Here is a 16,696-nt window from a genome sequence, read left to right as displayed (position 1 = left end):
ATTGGTCAACAATTCAATTTGTAATATTAAATTGCTTCAACAATTATCTTTTTAGAGTGGGATGCAGATGAGCTGCAGCCTCTCCCAGCTGACCTCAGATGAGAGGCATTGTTTTCCAGTCAGCATTACAGCGTTGTGACATATTAGTAACTTATTAATAATCATTTGTTTACTGTGGCACCTTTCAAGGGAAGCAATAATGCTTTGTATTAAAATTTGTATGATTATAATCGAGAACATTTTACCATTTTCTCCAGCATATAAAATGATGGTTCAGGTAATGTCATAACATTACTCACTGATTCCAAAATTTTTAGATTCGATAATTGTATCCGTCTTGTCTTCGTCAGTTCATCCTGAATGTGCGTCTGGACTACCGTCTTTCCTTCCTGCTCTCCGTCTTCAAGAAGGAATTTGTGGATGTCTACCCACTGGCTGATGCTGATGCCACCACCAGTTTAGAGCATGCAGGTCCATGTCCGCTCACGAGGGAGGCAGGGTGCAGTGGAAAGTCAGTGGGTGGGGCAATGGCGGTTACAAGTGTCACGCTAATGATTGTCTGTTCCTGCAGCCGCCATCAACCTACAGCACATTGGAGAGCAGGCTGAGGCTATGTTTGGCGTGGGGTATGACATGGAGTGCTAAAACTTTAAATTTGTGATTTGTGACTGACTGACTGAGTGTGTGTGTGCATGCGTAGGAAGGGAAACAGCATACTGGAGGTGGATGATGAAGGCGGCCGCATGTTCCTGCGTGTCTTGATTCACCTCACTATGCACGAGTACCCGCCGTTGGTGTCGGGTGCGCTACAGCTGCTCTTCAGACACTTCAGCCAGAGGCAGGAAGTGCTGCAAACCTTCAAACAGGTCACTCCATACACCACTACCCCAACCCCTATAGTGTAACCAAAAACGTATGAATACATTTTTTATTACTTAGACTTACATGCTCAAAAACGTATTTATATGTTTTTAATACTTTGTCTTGCACTCCCAAAAACGCATTTATAATTTTTTTTAATGTTTTTTTTTTACACTAGAGTACACAGGAGGCTTTTTTACAGCTTCTGAAATGAAAAGGTTGCCTAAAGCAATGGTAGTTATTACAAAAAAAACATGCAGCAGCTGGCAGGAGTATAGGAGATCAGCCAGGGCCATGTTGCAACAAGCTCTTTTTCCCCAGTGTTTTCAACAGGTTTATGAATAATGATGAAACTTAGCTATATTCTAATGCTAATTACTGCAAAACTGAAAAAGATACAAAAATACTTTTTTTCGTGATGAAAGAAGATACCCTAATATTTATTTTGGCAGGTTCCATTTTATAGCAATAGAACACAATATTCTGTGGACCTTGCAAAATCAGATAAAATCCAGTACAGCCAAGAGCGAAGGTGTTTGCTTCAGTGTATTTGTCTGGGAGTGAATGAGTGAAGGAATGTTGGGCAACAGTCACGTAATATTTTTAACAGTATAGTAGAGTATAATTTTGAACCAAACCTGTCTGTTTTGAGTTGGCTAACTACACAAGCTCAAGACAAGGAGATAGTGGAGTAGGAGGGGCAATGTGGAGTATATATGCGCCACAGATCAGTGAGGGGCGCAAAGGATAAGAATAAATGCCCATCAGATATCAAAACACTTTGAGGGAAATTGATACCAAAGAGTGTAATTAGAGGACCCTATAGTTTCTGTAGACATTATTATGAGTTCTTTCACCACACCTCTGTCAAAACTAGCTTGCACCCCACAAGCTATACTGCACACTCTGCACCCCAACTTCAAATTTTTGCTAACATAAATAATCCATCCATCCATCCATTTTCTTAACCGCTTGTCCTCACAAGGGTCGTGGGGGGCGCTGGAGCCTATCCAAACTGGCTTCAGGCAGTAGGCGGGGTACACCCTGAACTGGTTGCCAGCCAATCGCAGGGCATATTATTAATACAATTATTATTATTATTATTCTCTGAAATAAATTTTTGGGGACCTAAACAAGTACGAAAACTCACCAAACTTTGCACATTGTTTGGGTCCAGCGAAAAATGTGAAATTATGAAGTTGTCATAACATGGGTCTACAGCGCCCCCTAGAATAGAAAAATTAAAACCAATCCCGGCACGTTTGACCTAGAGCTACGAAAATTGGCAGCCACATGTAGCATCACGAGACGCACAAAAAAGTCCATGTATCATCTCCAGACCTGTAACAAGAACTGGGGAAACAATCTTGAGTTTTTGAAATACACTTTGCGGTTCACTTATTGTGGTTTCACTCTACATCGCAGATTTTTATTTGGGTCCATTTATGCTACGATATTTGTCCTTTTTTGTAATATTTGAGTAAATAAAAACAGCCCTTTCTTCCATTCAACAGAATCTATTAATTTTTTATACAAAATATAGAATATTTGCTAAGTTAAGAAATGTGCACCATAAGTTTAAAAACAAATGTTAACATTTTTTTCCTTTTAATTCTTCTTAAGCGCAAGTCAGTGTCCCTTCACTGGTGAGCTATTTTTTAGAACATACCACAGTTGTTAACATGCTGGCACCTACACAGTAAGACCAATGTGTGTGTCTCGTAGAAAGTTGTTGAAATGTTGTACGTTTCACTTAGAGGTACGAAAAGTTAGAGGCATACAAAACATCCCAAGACCGACAAAAAGTCTCTTGAAGCAATACAGGAAGTCAGCCATTTTAGTTTTTTTTTTAAATGTTGTCCCATTTTGGGCTTATTATAGAGGTTGCATTTGAACTCTTTGACTGCCAAAAACGTTTAATAACATTTAGTAAAATCCAAATGAGGGCTGCCAAAAACGTTAAGACGTTAACTATGTTTTTTTTGTTTTTTTTGGTTTGGGAAACGGGTGGAGGAAAGCCTTGGCCAGCTGTGCTGAAAGTATCAAGCAGATCGAGTTAGTATAATGACAAATTTTAGGCACTAGATGGCAGCGATGACTCTCTTTGGACAAGATCGGCAAGGCGCCAGTAGAAGACGTGAGGCGGAGCTAGAGTGTTGAGGGGAGAATGGCTGAGGAAGCGAAAATGGCGACCGGTTGCAAGCAGCTCACGCTTGAGCATTTTTTTCAAAGACGAAAAGCATCGACCAATGCTAAAGAGCACATTGATGACGACGACGATGATGATGAAGGTGACTCCGAGGTTGACGCCGAAGTTGGAAGCGTTGACGCGGCGGCTATGATCACGTCGTAAAGCCTCACCGGCTAGCGATGCTAACGCCGGAAAACGCGGTGCACAACCGAGCACTTCTGCACAGGCGGACGTTCAATCGGACGATGAAGAGTACCCCGAGTCCAATGCATATTCATCGGAGGAGTGGGTACAGTCTGATCACGAAGAAGACACTGGTTCTGGACTACGATGCCACCATGAATGGAGTGGATAAGATGGATCAGAACATCTCTTACCACCCGGTATAGGAACTGAAGGACATGAGGAAGCCAGACGTATTACCAGGCCACCGTATCATGATCCTGAGAGTAGACTTGATGGCAACATGGCCAAACACACACTGCAGTATATACCTGCTACTCCCCGGAAAAAAAGGCCGTCAAGAAAGTGTAGGGTCTGCACGCGAAGGGGCAATCGCAGTGAAACTAATCTGTTGTGCAAATCCTGCTCCGTCCCCTTGCACGCAGGGGAGTGTTACACAAAAAGAAAAACTGTAGTTGAAACATCCACACAATTGTAAATAGTACCACAGTTGCACACATTTGTAAATAGTTTGCCAAATTGTTTTGTCAGATTGTTACACTGTTGAATGTAAATAAACGTATTTTGCTATCAAAAAACACTTTTTCATTGTTGGTGGTAGTGTTATACAGAAGTAAAGCACTGTTTAGGTGTTTGTGGCATCATTCATGGAAAAAAAGGTGTCAAATTCACTAGAGTGCATGAAATAATATTGTTTCACAAAAAGCTTGATTTCTCCGTATTTTGGTCCAAAACAGAGCATTTGGGTGAAACTAACCATTTTCTATTGTTGATTACTGAAAAACGGAATAAGGTAGAAACAAACTTTTTTTTCTGATGAAAGATGAGAGTTCAATCTTTCATTTGGTAGTATGTGTGTTTCCATAGTCCAAACACAAAATTTTCTGTGGACCTTGAAAGATCAGTCAAAATGCTTAAATCAGCTGGCACCCACAGCAGCCCTTTTCTGAAAACGGTTGGCAGTCAAAGAATTAAACAACTCCAACAGATTTTTTCCGATTGACTTGAATCTATGGTTGTTTCATCTAAAGATGTTCCAGATAAAAAGTAAAAGCAAAACTTTGTATATGCCAAATTCTGTCACTGTGGTTCAGAGGTGCCAAATCCAGGTCCAGAAAGTAAAAATCCTGCCACAGTTTGGCTTTAGCCTAAGGTGCTAGTTATATAACTCCCTAGCTAGCTCCCATGGTACTTGTTTACCTGCTAGGGAGCGAGCTAGCTAGTCAGCTAGTACCCATGGTGCTCGTTTACCTGCTAGGGTGCTAGCTAACACAAAGGGCTAAAGCCAAACTGTGGCAGGGTTTTTACTTACTTAACCTGCATTTGCCACCTCTGCTGTGGATACACGCTGTTTGGCAAGAAATAAATATGCTGATTCAGTTGGTATAAATGTGTAAAAACTCATGACATTTTGAAAGTACATCAGGCCTGGCAAAAAACAACAACAAAACAATCCACATGTAAAGGTTTATTATGCCATTTTCAAAAAAATCTAATTCCAATGTGCCAGTAGCCCCAATGTTCAAGTACGCAAGTAAGTGGCCCGGGCTGCGAGGGTCCTTTGTAGCTGCTCACAGCTCAAGTGTTGGTGTTGTTTTTTTAAATTTATTTTTAATATTGATGAATTAAAAAAACAAACTGCAGCAGCAAAAAGGGTGCTTTTTCTCATGCAGGAAAAAAAGTGGAGGTGCTTATTCACCACTCAGGGTTTATGTGTGTTTATGCCTAATCACTAGAGTCAAGACAAATCTTCTTTTTTTTTTTTTTTTTCTTCAGAAGAGCTCAGTATTGTTCATTCGATTTGACATCATCATTGCTCTCCTTTTTTTTTTTTTTTTTTTTTAAAAAAACAACAAATCAATTAAAACATTTTTAATAAATGTTTTTTTTTTTTTTTTAAATACATATACATATATATACATATACACACATATATATATATATATATATATATATATACTTTTTTTTTTGTATGTGGGTGAGTATGTGTATGTGCGTGTGTGTGTGTGTGTGTGTGTGTGCGTGCGTGCGTGCGAGCGTGTGTGTATTCATCAGTTCACCTAAAGCCCATTAAAAAAAAATCCCATACTAATAATATAATATAATAATAAATTGCCAAATGCAGAAACATCAATGTAAGTTATCACGATGTAGTGGCTCTCGCTAACAGACAGAATTAAGTAACCGGAATTAGGTTAAAAAATTCTATATACGTAGACCATGTTTCTATCAATTTTGATATTTGGTTTTTATTTGAGGCAGATATTTTTTCCATTAAAATGTGATTTATGAGGAGGTTAGACCATTGGTCGATATTCAGAGTTTGTTTATTTTTCCAGTTAACAAGAATTGTTTTTTTAGCGATAGTAAGGGCTACAAGTGTAGATTGAAATTGTTTATGTGGTAAATCAGTTGTTGTTAGGTCACCTAGCAAACACAAGTTTGGAGATAAAGGTATCCTACAGTCCAAAATAGCGGAAAGTTTTTCTAAGACTTTAGTCCAGAAATACATAACCGGAGTACATAACCATAAAGCATGAACATAAGTGTCTGTAGTGTTTTGTAAGCATTGGAGACAAATGTCGGAGTCTGAGAGTCCCATTTTCTTCATCATATATTGAGTAATGTATGTTCTGTGAATAACTTTATATTGGATAAGTTGTAAATTTGTGTGTTTTGTCATTTTAAATGCGTTTTCACAAACTTGAATCCAAAAGTCAGGTTCCGGTGCTATAGACAAGTCTGTCTCCCATTTCGAGATGGGTAAAGACATTTTATCAGTATATGAAAGTAACTTATATATTTTTGAAAGTTTTTTTGTTGTTGTCGGAGAAAGCTTGTTAATATCTTTAGCTAAAACAGGCGGTTGGAGCGTACCCCGAAGTGTTGGAATTTTTTTCTTTATCATATTTTTAACTTGTAGATAATGTAAAAAAATTCCGTTTTTTATATTGTATTTTTGGAGCAAGGATGTATATGATATAAACATATTATCTGAGAAGAGATGGTGGAGATGTGTAATTCCTTTCTGCTCCCACACAGCTAAATGAAACGGTTGGTTGTTAAGTTGAAAGTCGGGGTTATGCCATAGGGGAGAAAGTCCACAGGGCTCCACTTGGGCTTTTGTCAATTCTAGTGCCTTCCACCAGGCAGTCACGGTGGCGGAAATCATTGGGTTTTTAAAACAATTATGGCGCTTAATCGATGTTGTAATAAAGAGTAAATCTCGAAGTCTGAGGTTATTACAATCCTTCTGTTCTAGTTCCAACCAACAGTTAGTGTCTCTGTTGGGTTGTGCCCATAGAACGATATATTGTAGCTGGTTAGCTATATAGTAGTACATAAAATTTGGTGCCTCTAGACCACCTTTGGATTTGCTTTTCTGAAGAGTAGATAGACTAATCTTTGCTTTTTTTTTATTCCAGTAAAATTTTGTTACGGCTGAGTCCAACAACTGGAACCAGTTAGCCGTAGGTTTAAATGGAATCATTGAGAAAAAATAGTTTATTTTAGGTAAAACTTTCATTTTAATGGTGGCTATTCGTCCTATTAGAGAAATAGGAAGATTATTCCAGCGCTCCAAGTCACTATAAATGTTATCCAGAAGTGGAGAAAAGTTTAAATGAATTAAATCAGTTAATTTAGGTGAGATTTTTATGCCTAAGTATTTTAAATTACCTATAGGAAATGAGTAGTGTGGGTCCTGGCTTGCAGGGTTCCATGAATTTTCTGTAATAGGTATAAGTGTTGATTTTGTCCAGTTAATAGAATAATCTGATAACTGTGAGAATTTAGTTATTAAATTAAATACTTCCCCTAGCGAAGTAGCCGGCTTTTCTAAATAAAGTAAGATGTCATCGGCATATAGATTAATTTTATGTTCTGTTACCCCAGAGTGAATTCCTTGAATCCTTCTTTCCTGGCGTATAGCTAATGCAAGTGGCTCAATAAATATTGCAAATAATAAAGGGGATAGTGGGCATCCCTGTCTTGTGCCTCTCTGTAAAGTAAAGCTCTGAGATATATTCCCATTAGTAGTAACTGTAGCTTTTGGAGAATCATATAATACTGATACCCAGTGGATAAATGATTTCCCAAAGCCAAATTTATTTAAAACAGCAAAGAGGAAGGACCAGTTAACTTTGTCGAAAGCTTTTTCTGCATCCAATGATATAATAACTGCCTTTTTATCATGCCGCTGTGACATGCTAATAAGGTTAAAGAGTCTCCTAATATTATTAGTAGAGTGCCGATCTTTAATAAAGCCTGTTTGGTCGCTATGAATAATTGTCGAGATTACTGTTTCTAGTCTATATGTGAAAGCCTTAGTGATAATTTTAATATCAGTATTAATTAGTGAAATCGGACGGTAACTTGATGGAAGGGTGGGGTCTTTTTCTGGCTTTAATAAAAGTTTAATTGCTGCTGTATTCATGTGTGGGCGTATGTAACCCTTAGTTTTAATTTCTGTTACTACTCTTAAGAATAGTGGAGCAAGCATTAACCAGAAGTGCTTAAAAAATATAGCCGGATAACCATCCGGGCCAGGTGCTTTGCCATTAGGCATACTATCTAGAGCACTGTACAACTCGTTTATAGTAAGTGGCGCATCTAACATGTCTTTATATTCAGTAGTTAACTGAGGCATATTTAAGCTACTGAGGAATGCCTCAATATGCTCAGGGTTAGGCTTGTTAGTTTCTAAGTATAGGTTACGATAATAGTTATAAAAAATGTGATTAATTTCTTCTGGTGATTGTGTGCATTCACCAGTTGTCCCTTTAATCGCCGTTATAAGAGACTTTTCCCGATTGCGTTGAAGTTGGTTTGCAAGAAATTTACCTGATTTGTTATTATATTCAAAGTTGTTATATCTCAATTGTTGTATTATAAATTCTGTCTTTTTAGTTAGCATATCGTCTAACTGTATTTTTGTATTTTGTAAGTCAGTCCATATTTGGTTATTTGGGTTTATTGCGTACTCATCCGTCAGTTGTTTAATTTTATCTTCCAAGTCTTTTTCTGATTTTTGATCCTGTTTCTTTTTATAAGATGAATATGATATAATTTTACCTCTAATTACTGCTTTCCCAGTTTCCCAGAGAAGAGATGGCGATAGGTCTGGAGAGTCATTTATTTCCAAAAAGTCTGCCCATTCTTTTCTTATAATTTTGTCAAACTCTGCGTCGTTTAGCAGTGAGATGTTAAACCGCCATGTCGGTGGTGGTTTAAAGGTATAATCAACTTGTAGGGAAAGGGAGACTGGTGCATGGTCGCTAATAATAATAGGATGTATTTTTGTAACAGTTTTATCAGCAATAGAGTTATTTGTAAGAAAATAATCAATTCTTGAAAAAGACCGGTGCACAGCGGAAAAGAAGGTAAATTCCTTCTTATTTGGGTTTTTAAGTCTCCAGCTGTCGACGAGGCCAAAGTCATCCATATATTCCCCTATTACTTTAGTAGATTGTAATCGTCTACATGTTGTATTATTAGAACGGTCAACTAATGGATTTAAGACTGTGTTAAAGTCTCCTCCAATAATAATAGTAGAGTTCGCTGCTAAATCAAACAGCTGAGAGAAAAATTCATGGAAAAAGGCCGGATCATCATTATTAGGGGCATATAAATTACCAAGTGTATATATTTTATTAAATATAGTCACCTGAATAATAATGTATCGGCCCTCTGGGTCTATTATTGTATTATTTAAAGTAAAGAGTAAATTCTTATGTATGAGTATACAGACTCCTCTTTGTCTACTATTATAAGGGGCAGAGTACGCTTGGCTAAAATTCTTATCAATAAGTAATTTTTCTTCAGATTTTTGTAGGTGGGTTTCTTGTAGGAGGCAAATATCTGCTTTTAATTTTAAGAGATGGTCTAAAGTTTTTATTCTTTTTGCTTCTGAGCGAGCGCCACAAACATTCCAGGAAACCAGAACTAATTTATGCATACAAACAATATAGACTCAGTCCTGTGTATATATCTGCATAGGCCATTTGTCAGTATTAGTATGTTATAGGATAGAATCAAAGTGGTTAGGTGGTTTATGTAATTTGTGTAAAATATGAGGTAACGAGTAAGTAAATATAATATCTTCTTTTTTTTCTACCTGCATAGGTCCAGCTACTCATCTCGGCTCAGGATGTGGAGAACTACAAGCTGATCAAATCAGACCTGGACCGCCTGAGGACGTTGGTGGAAAAGTCTGAACTGTGGGTGGAGAAGAAGACATTGGGAGGTGGAGAGGGCAAGAAGGAAAAGAAAGACAAGAAAGAGAAAGTAGAGGTAGCACAAAACTCTAACCTTGTCCTATGTGTGCATACTGATTCAGAACCTGCAAGTTTGACCACAACCCACAAATTCATTTTGGTGAACTTTCAAAACAAAAATTCCCATTGAAAGCAATTTGATTTGTAATAATTCATTCCAAAGTCCAAACTGTTGACAATTTTTATTGTACACACAATGTTATAGCATTGTTTTACTCCATTATTTTTGATAATTTGCAAGTTTTCAAGTGTAAGCACAAGTTATCTATTATAATTTTAATATGCTAAAACAATAAAAGAGAGTCAAAAACTTGTACCTCCAAAATACCCACTTTTCAGAAGACCACAAAAACTGCATACCATATTTGTTCAACCATTAAGAGTTTTTTTTTCAACACTTTAGATTGGTCAATAATTTGTAAAAATAACACCCACACGTGGACTAAATATAAAATTAATAATTGTGACTTATGCTTGTTGTCTGTCTCCTGAGAGGATTAACTAACATCTCCAACACATCTCACTGATGTCGCATTCAAGCACATCTGCACCAATTTTTAACAAACGAGTATCTGCTGCTTTGTACGCTGCTTACTCAACTTCCTGTTTGTGGTAGGTGTGGCCGGGGCTCGCTGTGTCATCCTTGGTGAAGGTGCAGCTACTGTTTATGTGCTGATGATTGTTGTCATCTGTTATCGTCTTATATCCTGTGTGGAGAAGAAGTGTAGAATTAGTCCACTTTTTATTATGTTTACTAGGGTTTCCGATACTGGTATCGGCAGAGGCTCCGATACTGCATTAAAACAGTGGTATTGGTATTGGTGAGTACTAACAAGTAGCATACCGATACCATTAATTCTGACGCTAATATAGGACTTTGGATGCAGCATCTTGTGTCTTGCTCATGCACGACATTCACTGATGTGTGACATGTTCACTGCATGCTGAGCTAAGATATCCTTTTGGCCCTTGAATGCTCTGAACCAATGTCAGGACAGCTTTTTCATGTTGAGAAAAAAAAAAACGTAGGTATTGGTATGGTATCGGCATCGGCCGATACTGTAAAGCTGAGTATCGGTATCGGGGGCCCAAAAAACGGTAACGGAACAACACTAATGATGACGGCCCAAGCAGCGACCACTACGAGGTCCCTATTGTTGTTGCAAAGATTATTAGGGCCCGAGCAGCGACCGCTGCAACGTCCCTATTGTATCTGTAGAATTTTTTTTTCTCCAAAATGAATCACATTTTTGTGGACCTCGAAACATGTATGAAAACTCAACAAACTCTGCACACACGTCGGGCCTGGGGAATTTTAAAAATATATATTTTTTTTTAAGTTGCCATTAACGATATGAACAAAATGGCTAAGTAGCACCCTCTAGAAATTTTAACAAAGCAGCCCCGGTTGTACGTTTCAGCAAGATTTACAATGTAGTCTGCTACTACTGACTAGGTCGAAGGCTTTCATCAGGTCTATGAATGCTCTCGGCACTTCTCCTGCAGCTGGCATAATGAGAAGATCATGCCCACTGTAAATCGCCCAGCCCTGTAGCCACATTGGGACTCTGGGTACAGACGGGAGGCGAGACTCTGAAGCGTGTCGTGACAATGCGGGCGAAGACCTTGCCCATGGTACTGAGGTGGAAGATTCCACGGTAGTTATTGCAGTCACTGTCCTCCCCCTTGTTCTTATAGAGGGTGACGATGTTGGCGTCGCACATGTCCTGGGGTACTTGGCCTTTCTCCTAGCACAGTCACAGGATCTCGTGGAGATGTTGTAGAAGAGTCGGCTTTCCACTCTTCAATACTTCTGGGAGGATACCGTCTTTCCCGGGAGCCTTCCCACTGGATAGGGAGGTGATGGCTTGTCCAATTTCTTCCACGGTGGGCAGGGCTTCTAATTCCTCCATGACTGCGAGGTCGGGTAGGGCATCCAGGATGGCATCCATCACTGCGTTCTGGGTTGCGTACAGTTTAAGGTAGTGTTCCACCCAGCAATCCAGCTGGATCCTACTGCACAAGACTGGTTGCATCTCATCCTAATGAGCTTCAAAACACGACGTTCCTTCCTCCCAAAAGCTGTGAAGGTTGAGGTATAGATGGCATCACGGACATTTGGGGCTTGGGCAGCCATCTTCTCACTGAAAACTTTGTGAAACTGCGGTGATCTTTCTGGGACACTGGTGCTGTAGATGTTAAGGTTTTGGTATGGTGTATTTTATTCATGGTCAGCCTTACTTTCCTGCCTATGAGGAAGTGGTCTGTATCGCAGTCTGCGCTGTGGAAACTACGAGTGTGAAGTACGCTTCTCAGGTCCGCACATCTGCTGATGACTAGGTCAAGCTGATGCCAATGCTTAGGGTGTCTCTAAGTCACTTTGTGGCAGTCTTTACACTTGAAGTAGGTGTTGGTTACGTACAGGCCATGGTGACAGTTAAGTTCCAGTAGCCTCTGTCCATTCTCATTCATCCGGCCTATGCGCTAGTGGTTGAGCCAGGAGAGCCAGGTTTTGCAGTTGGCTCCCACTAGCATTAAAGTCTCAAAGGAGGTATAGTCCTATAGTAGTGGGGGTCGTGGATATTGGCTCATCCAGTGCCACATAGAACTGGTCCTTCGCCTCTGGAGTGGAGCAGAGTGTCGGCACAAAAATTCTGAAGAGACTGACAAAGCCTGCTGTTGGAGACAGACGCAAGGCAAGAATTGATTTTCTCCAATCAACCAGTTGGTGGTTCAATGGCTGTAGACAAAGAATTCTTCACAGCAAAGCCTACACCGTGCTGTCTAGGGCTGTCCTGTGGCAGGCCCTGCCAGTAGAAGGTGTAGTTAGCCTTTCTAATGGAGCCACTATGGTAATGTCAATGTTTAGTTTTGCCAATTCCTTTATCTTTGACTGCAGTCCGTTGTCCATCACTTGGGGATCATTGGTGAGTCTAGGGGACGTGGTCCGGACGTTCCGGCTTACTAGTTTCTTTCTTTTCTGCCTGGTGCGGGGATTTACAGCTCGCTTGTCATGATTGTGTTTTAATTCTACTGGGTGTCTAGCCACCCAACCTCACCAGTCCTCTTGCAAGAGTTAATTGTGGGGAGCCGATTTAGTCGCCGGCCCCTCGACTAGGGCTGGATATTGCCAACAACCTCACAACACGATGCTTATCACGATACGATACGTATCGCGATACATATTTATCCCAATACATGGTCTTTAAGGCAATACGTTTTACATTTTACATTGCTTTACATGCAGCCTACATGATATGTTTATGCTGGATGGCAAAAAATGTTTTTGTTAGCAGCTCTTCTAGTTTACCACCAAGTGGCATGCGTGGTCTAACTGCACGTGCATTGCAGAGCAAGGTGCCACTTTCACAGATACACCGGGAAACTTTACAAATAGGCATGGGCCAACATGAGTGAAAATATCAAAGTATTAAAATTACAGCTCTAAAATGTGCTTATTTGAAATAAAAAAAATGTTTAATTAACACATTCTATTTAGTTTCACTGTGATACGCTGGCAACCGGTTCAGGGTGTACCCCGCCTACTGCCCGAAACCAGCTGGGATAGGCTCCAGCTCCCCCCGCAACCCTTGTGAGGAAAAGCTGTTAAGAAAATGGATGGATGGATATTTAGTTTTAAACAAAATATAGGAAAATCTTCTTCTGTTTTAATGTTTGTTAGCAAGACAGTGTCCAATCACTGGTGAGCTATTTTTAGAACATACATCAATTCGTGGGACATTTCCACATGTACACTTTTTTTTCTGATTAAATAAACTGTCTGCAAGGCACCAGTGACTACGTTTACATGCAGGCAATATTCGGGTTATGGTCAGAATTTGGGTTTCTGGAACAATCAGAATAACACATTGACAGAGTTACCCCCGTCTACATGGCGTTTGGAATAACCCGATGTAAGGGGGTGAAAGAGGGACACCATAATGGCAGAAATAGACGTCATTTCCGTTTCTAACTTTAAACGGTCAATAAAATACATTATATTCATGTCACTAACCACGCTAAATAAAGTAGTTTGTTTCTTACTTGCTCCAGAAGTGCGGTACTTGTCGGTACACGCCAGCACGGACTTACTTCGTTTGGATAAAGCGGAACTATGTGTGTGTCATCTAATGTTCCTACACAGACTTTAGTCAACTATTCAACTATTGTTGAACACTGCAAGCCGGAGATAAACATTATTTAAGCATTACGAGTGAAGTTGCGTCTGTTTCACATGAATAGTTAACGTGTCACAAACTGGCATTTTCGCCATAGAGGCAGAGAAATCAATGTATTTAAGCGAGGCCCGTGTAGGACGGCACTGCGCATATAAGAATAAGAAGAGGAAAAGGAGACAAAGAAGAGGTTGTGAGCATGCACACAACGAAAAGCAATGCCCCGTTGATTTGAGGTATTCCAATTCCGTTTATATGAACCAGTATTCTGATTATGAAAGGGGTAACCCAAGGGTCTTATTCGGGTTTTTAGAAACCCGAATAAGACCCTCAAGACTTTAACCGAAGTGTATACCCGCAAGATCTCCAAAAATTTAGAGGTATATGAATGACCCCAAGACCTACAAAAAGGTATCTTGGAGCCAAATGCTAAAATGAACAGGAAGTAAGATTTGATCTGATTTTTGCCAATTTTTGCACATTTACAGGGGTCATACTTTGCCAATTTCTCCTAGAAGTTTCATCCGATTAACTTAAAACTTGGCCTGTACCATGTCAAGACCTGGGACAACTGGGGGAAAAAATCTTGAGTTTTTAAAGTACTATATGATGGGGGCGGGGCATAAAATTTTGCTTTTCATATTTCCTTTGCCCTGAAAGAGCAAATGCTTAAAAAAGGTCATTTGTTGGGTTTGAATGAGTTAATAACCCGAATAAGTGCATATTTGGCTTTGTGTGCACGTTAACATGGCCTTTCAAAACTCAATTATTGCCAACTTCAGTTTTTTGAAAGTGCGATTGGCCTTTTTTCCGTCCTCTGGTTGGTACATCAGAGCAAAACTTATTACAGACAACTTTGGTTAGCAAAACACATATAGTACATTCAATAATTAACAGTTATAATCATCTCTGGTCAGTTTCATTTATTTTATTTTATTAGATAAATTCTGGTTCTAAATTGCTCCAGATATGTGGCCTAGTTGCGTGCTATTATCTTGCATTCTGGCATCGCATTGGGGTTTCTATAATTGAAATGGTGGTAAGAGTTGGATTAAGTTGGGTATGTCCCTATTGGAGGCCAATGCCCCCCACTGAGTAATACTATTTTCAAGTAGTGTTTTATTAGCATGTTTTGTATGCTGTGTTGCTCTGTGCTTCTGCAGGGGGCAGCAGAGGACGCCACCCAAAAGAAGGAGAAAGGCGAGAAGAACAACGAGAACTATCAGAACGTCAAAGAGGTCAGCATGCTTCGTTGGGTTGTCATGTGTCAATCACTCAGTGTGGGCAGGGTTCATGTGTGCAGTGTGTATTGCTGGTGACATTCTTCTTTTTTGTCTGTGCCCTGACTCTGCGACCATTGAGGGTCTGTTTGAAACATTTCTTCTGCTTCAAATCACTCAAATCACCTTTCCAATGCAGAGTATAAGCTCCACGGGGCTGTACTTTCCCCAAATGGGTTTGTACTGAGCAAAATCTACCCCCCGCCCCCCAAAAAATGCCACGTTGAACAAATCTGTATGATAACAATTACAGTGACAGTCTTCTTTGTTTACTTATCAGCGTTTTGTCCAAGAGGAGATGGTGAGCAACAATGAAACAGGGCTGCTGCAAAGTGGAGACATTATCACACTGCATTCAGGGTCCGCAGTTTACAAGTGTGTTCAGTTTTAGTAGGTACCCTGCAGTGGAAAAGGCCTATGCCATCAAAATCCAAAATTTTCCAGTGTTTTATGCATAACATAGTTCAAAATAAGTCTGTGATTCTGCCTCCAAGTTCTCTCTGGCCGGCCGCAAAGTCACACGGCATTATCATAGAGGTGGATTTAAAATAAATAAATTCATAAATAAAACAGCAGAGTGCAAATGAGAACCAACTAGGCACTGTGGCTTTGGGTAAAGTGTCATACAAGTGTAATAGAAGTGTCTTTATGACAAAGTTGTTAACTGGTGAATTACTTTTAAAGCAATACACCACTTAAAACTAATTTTCCAGTATTCAATGTGGCAGTGTGTATAAAAAATACATGTGCAAATATCTCTGGCATCTTATTCCCTCATTTAAAAATATATATATTTTTAAGGCGATTAAGTATCAAAATAACATCATCCACATCATCCAGTCATGTGATCGCAATGACGTATCCGGTGCGTAAACAGCCGCCTTCGTTCATTTGAATGCGAGTTTGCTGATGTAATGGGCAAGAAAAATGCCCTCTTCTATTGCCAAATACTGTGTCACTTGACTTTCGCAAACCAGGTCCAAACCACGCCCCTAAACGGCCAAGGTACATCAAGCTTCTTTACGCTCCATTGAAATCCATTGTAAAAATTGATCCGCAAAACTTTTGTCAGCTTCAATAAAATCACTGCGCACCCGACCCCCTTGGCCCCTCCCACAGGTGATTATCCCATGGGAAGGGGGACCCACGTTGCCTTTTCAGGCTGTGCCCAGCTGGGCCCCATGGGTATAGGCCCGGCCACCAGACGCTCGCCTTCAAGCCCCGCCTCCAGGCCTGGCTCCAGAGGGGGGCCCCGATGACCCGCATCCGGGCAAGGGAAACCGCGATCCAAAATTGGCATTCATCATAGGGGCTTTCTGAGCCATTCTTTTTCTGTTCCCTCACCTAGGACCTGTTTACCATGGGAGAAACCGTCGCACGGCGTTTACGTGTCGATCGAAACTTGTAACATTGCAAAATGGGTCGTACTACGCAGTGGAGACACAGCCACATTCGGACCGGATGAGAGGATGGTTCCTGTGAAAGTTCCTACCCCCCTCCCCATACCCGAACGCCCTGCGGTGGAAACGCGGCAATAATCAGTTTACAGGCACATTTATTAAAAATAGGAATTATTTTCCGGGATTAAAATTTCCTCGCTGAGAGAGAGAATGCATGTATGCTTTAGCTTTGATAATTGTGAAGTCCGCTTTTCTACAGATTTTTGTATTACGAATATATGCTATGTAGATCCTTTTGCCTAGATCTGGAAGATATCACACTTGTATTGCG

The 16,696-nt window shown here is 40.0% G+C and overlaps 1 protein-coding gene across 9 annotated transcripts in view; it reads left to right on the top strand.

Annotated features, from left to right (window-relative positions):
* Positions 1–16,696, top strand: part of itpr3 (inositol 1,4,5-trisphosphate receptor, type 3) — a 214,217-nt gene that overhangs the window by 120,468 nt on the left and 77,053 nt on the right. For all 9 annotated transcript variants that reach the window (XM_077554937.1, XM_077554900.1, XM_077554890.1 and 6 more), the window contains 5 exons: positions 351–471; positions 572–626; positions 701–866; positions 9,359–9,526; positions 14,849–14,923. In XM_077554937.1, the coding sequence (XP_077411063.1) occupies positions 351–471; positions 572–626; positions 701–866; positions 9,359–9,526; positions 14,849–14,923 (585 nt within the window). The remainder of the gene's footprint in view (positions 1–350; positions 472–571; positions 627–700; positions 867–9,358; positions 9,527–14,848; positions 14,924–16,696) is intronic.

Source organism: Vanacampus margaritifer, chromosome 1 (genome assembly GCF_051991255.1).
Source record: "Vanacampus margaritifer isolate UIUO_Vmar chromosome 1, RoL_Vmar_1.0, whole genome shotgun sequence".
NCBI classification, from domain to species: domain Eukaryota; kingdom Metazoa; phylum Chordata; class Actinopteri; order Syngnathiformes; family Syngnathidae; genus Vanacampus; species Vanacampus margaritifer.
Note: the sequence above shows the minus strand (reverse complement) of the source record. Positions and strands in the feature narration are given on the sequence as shown.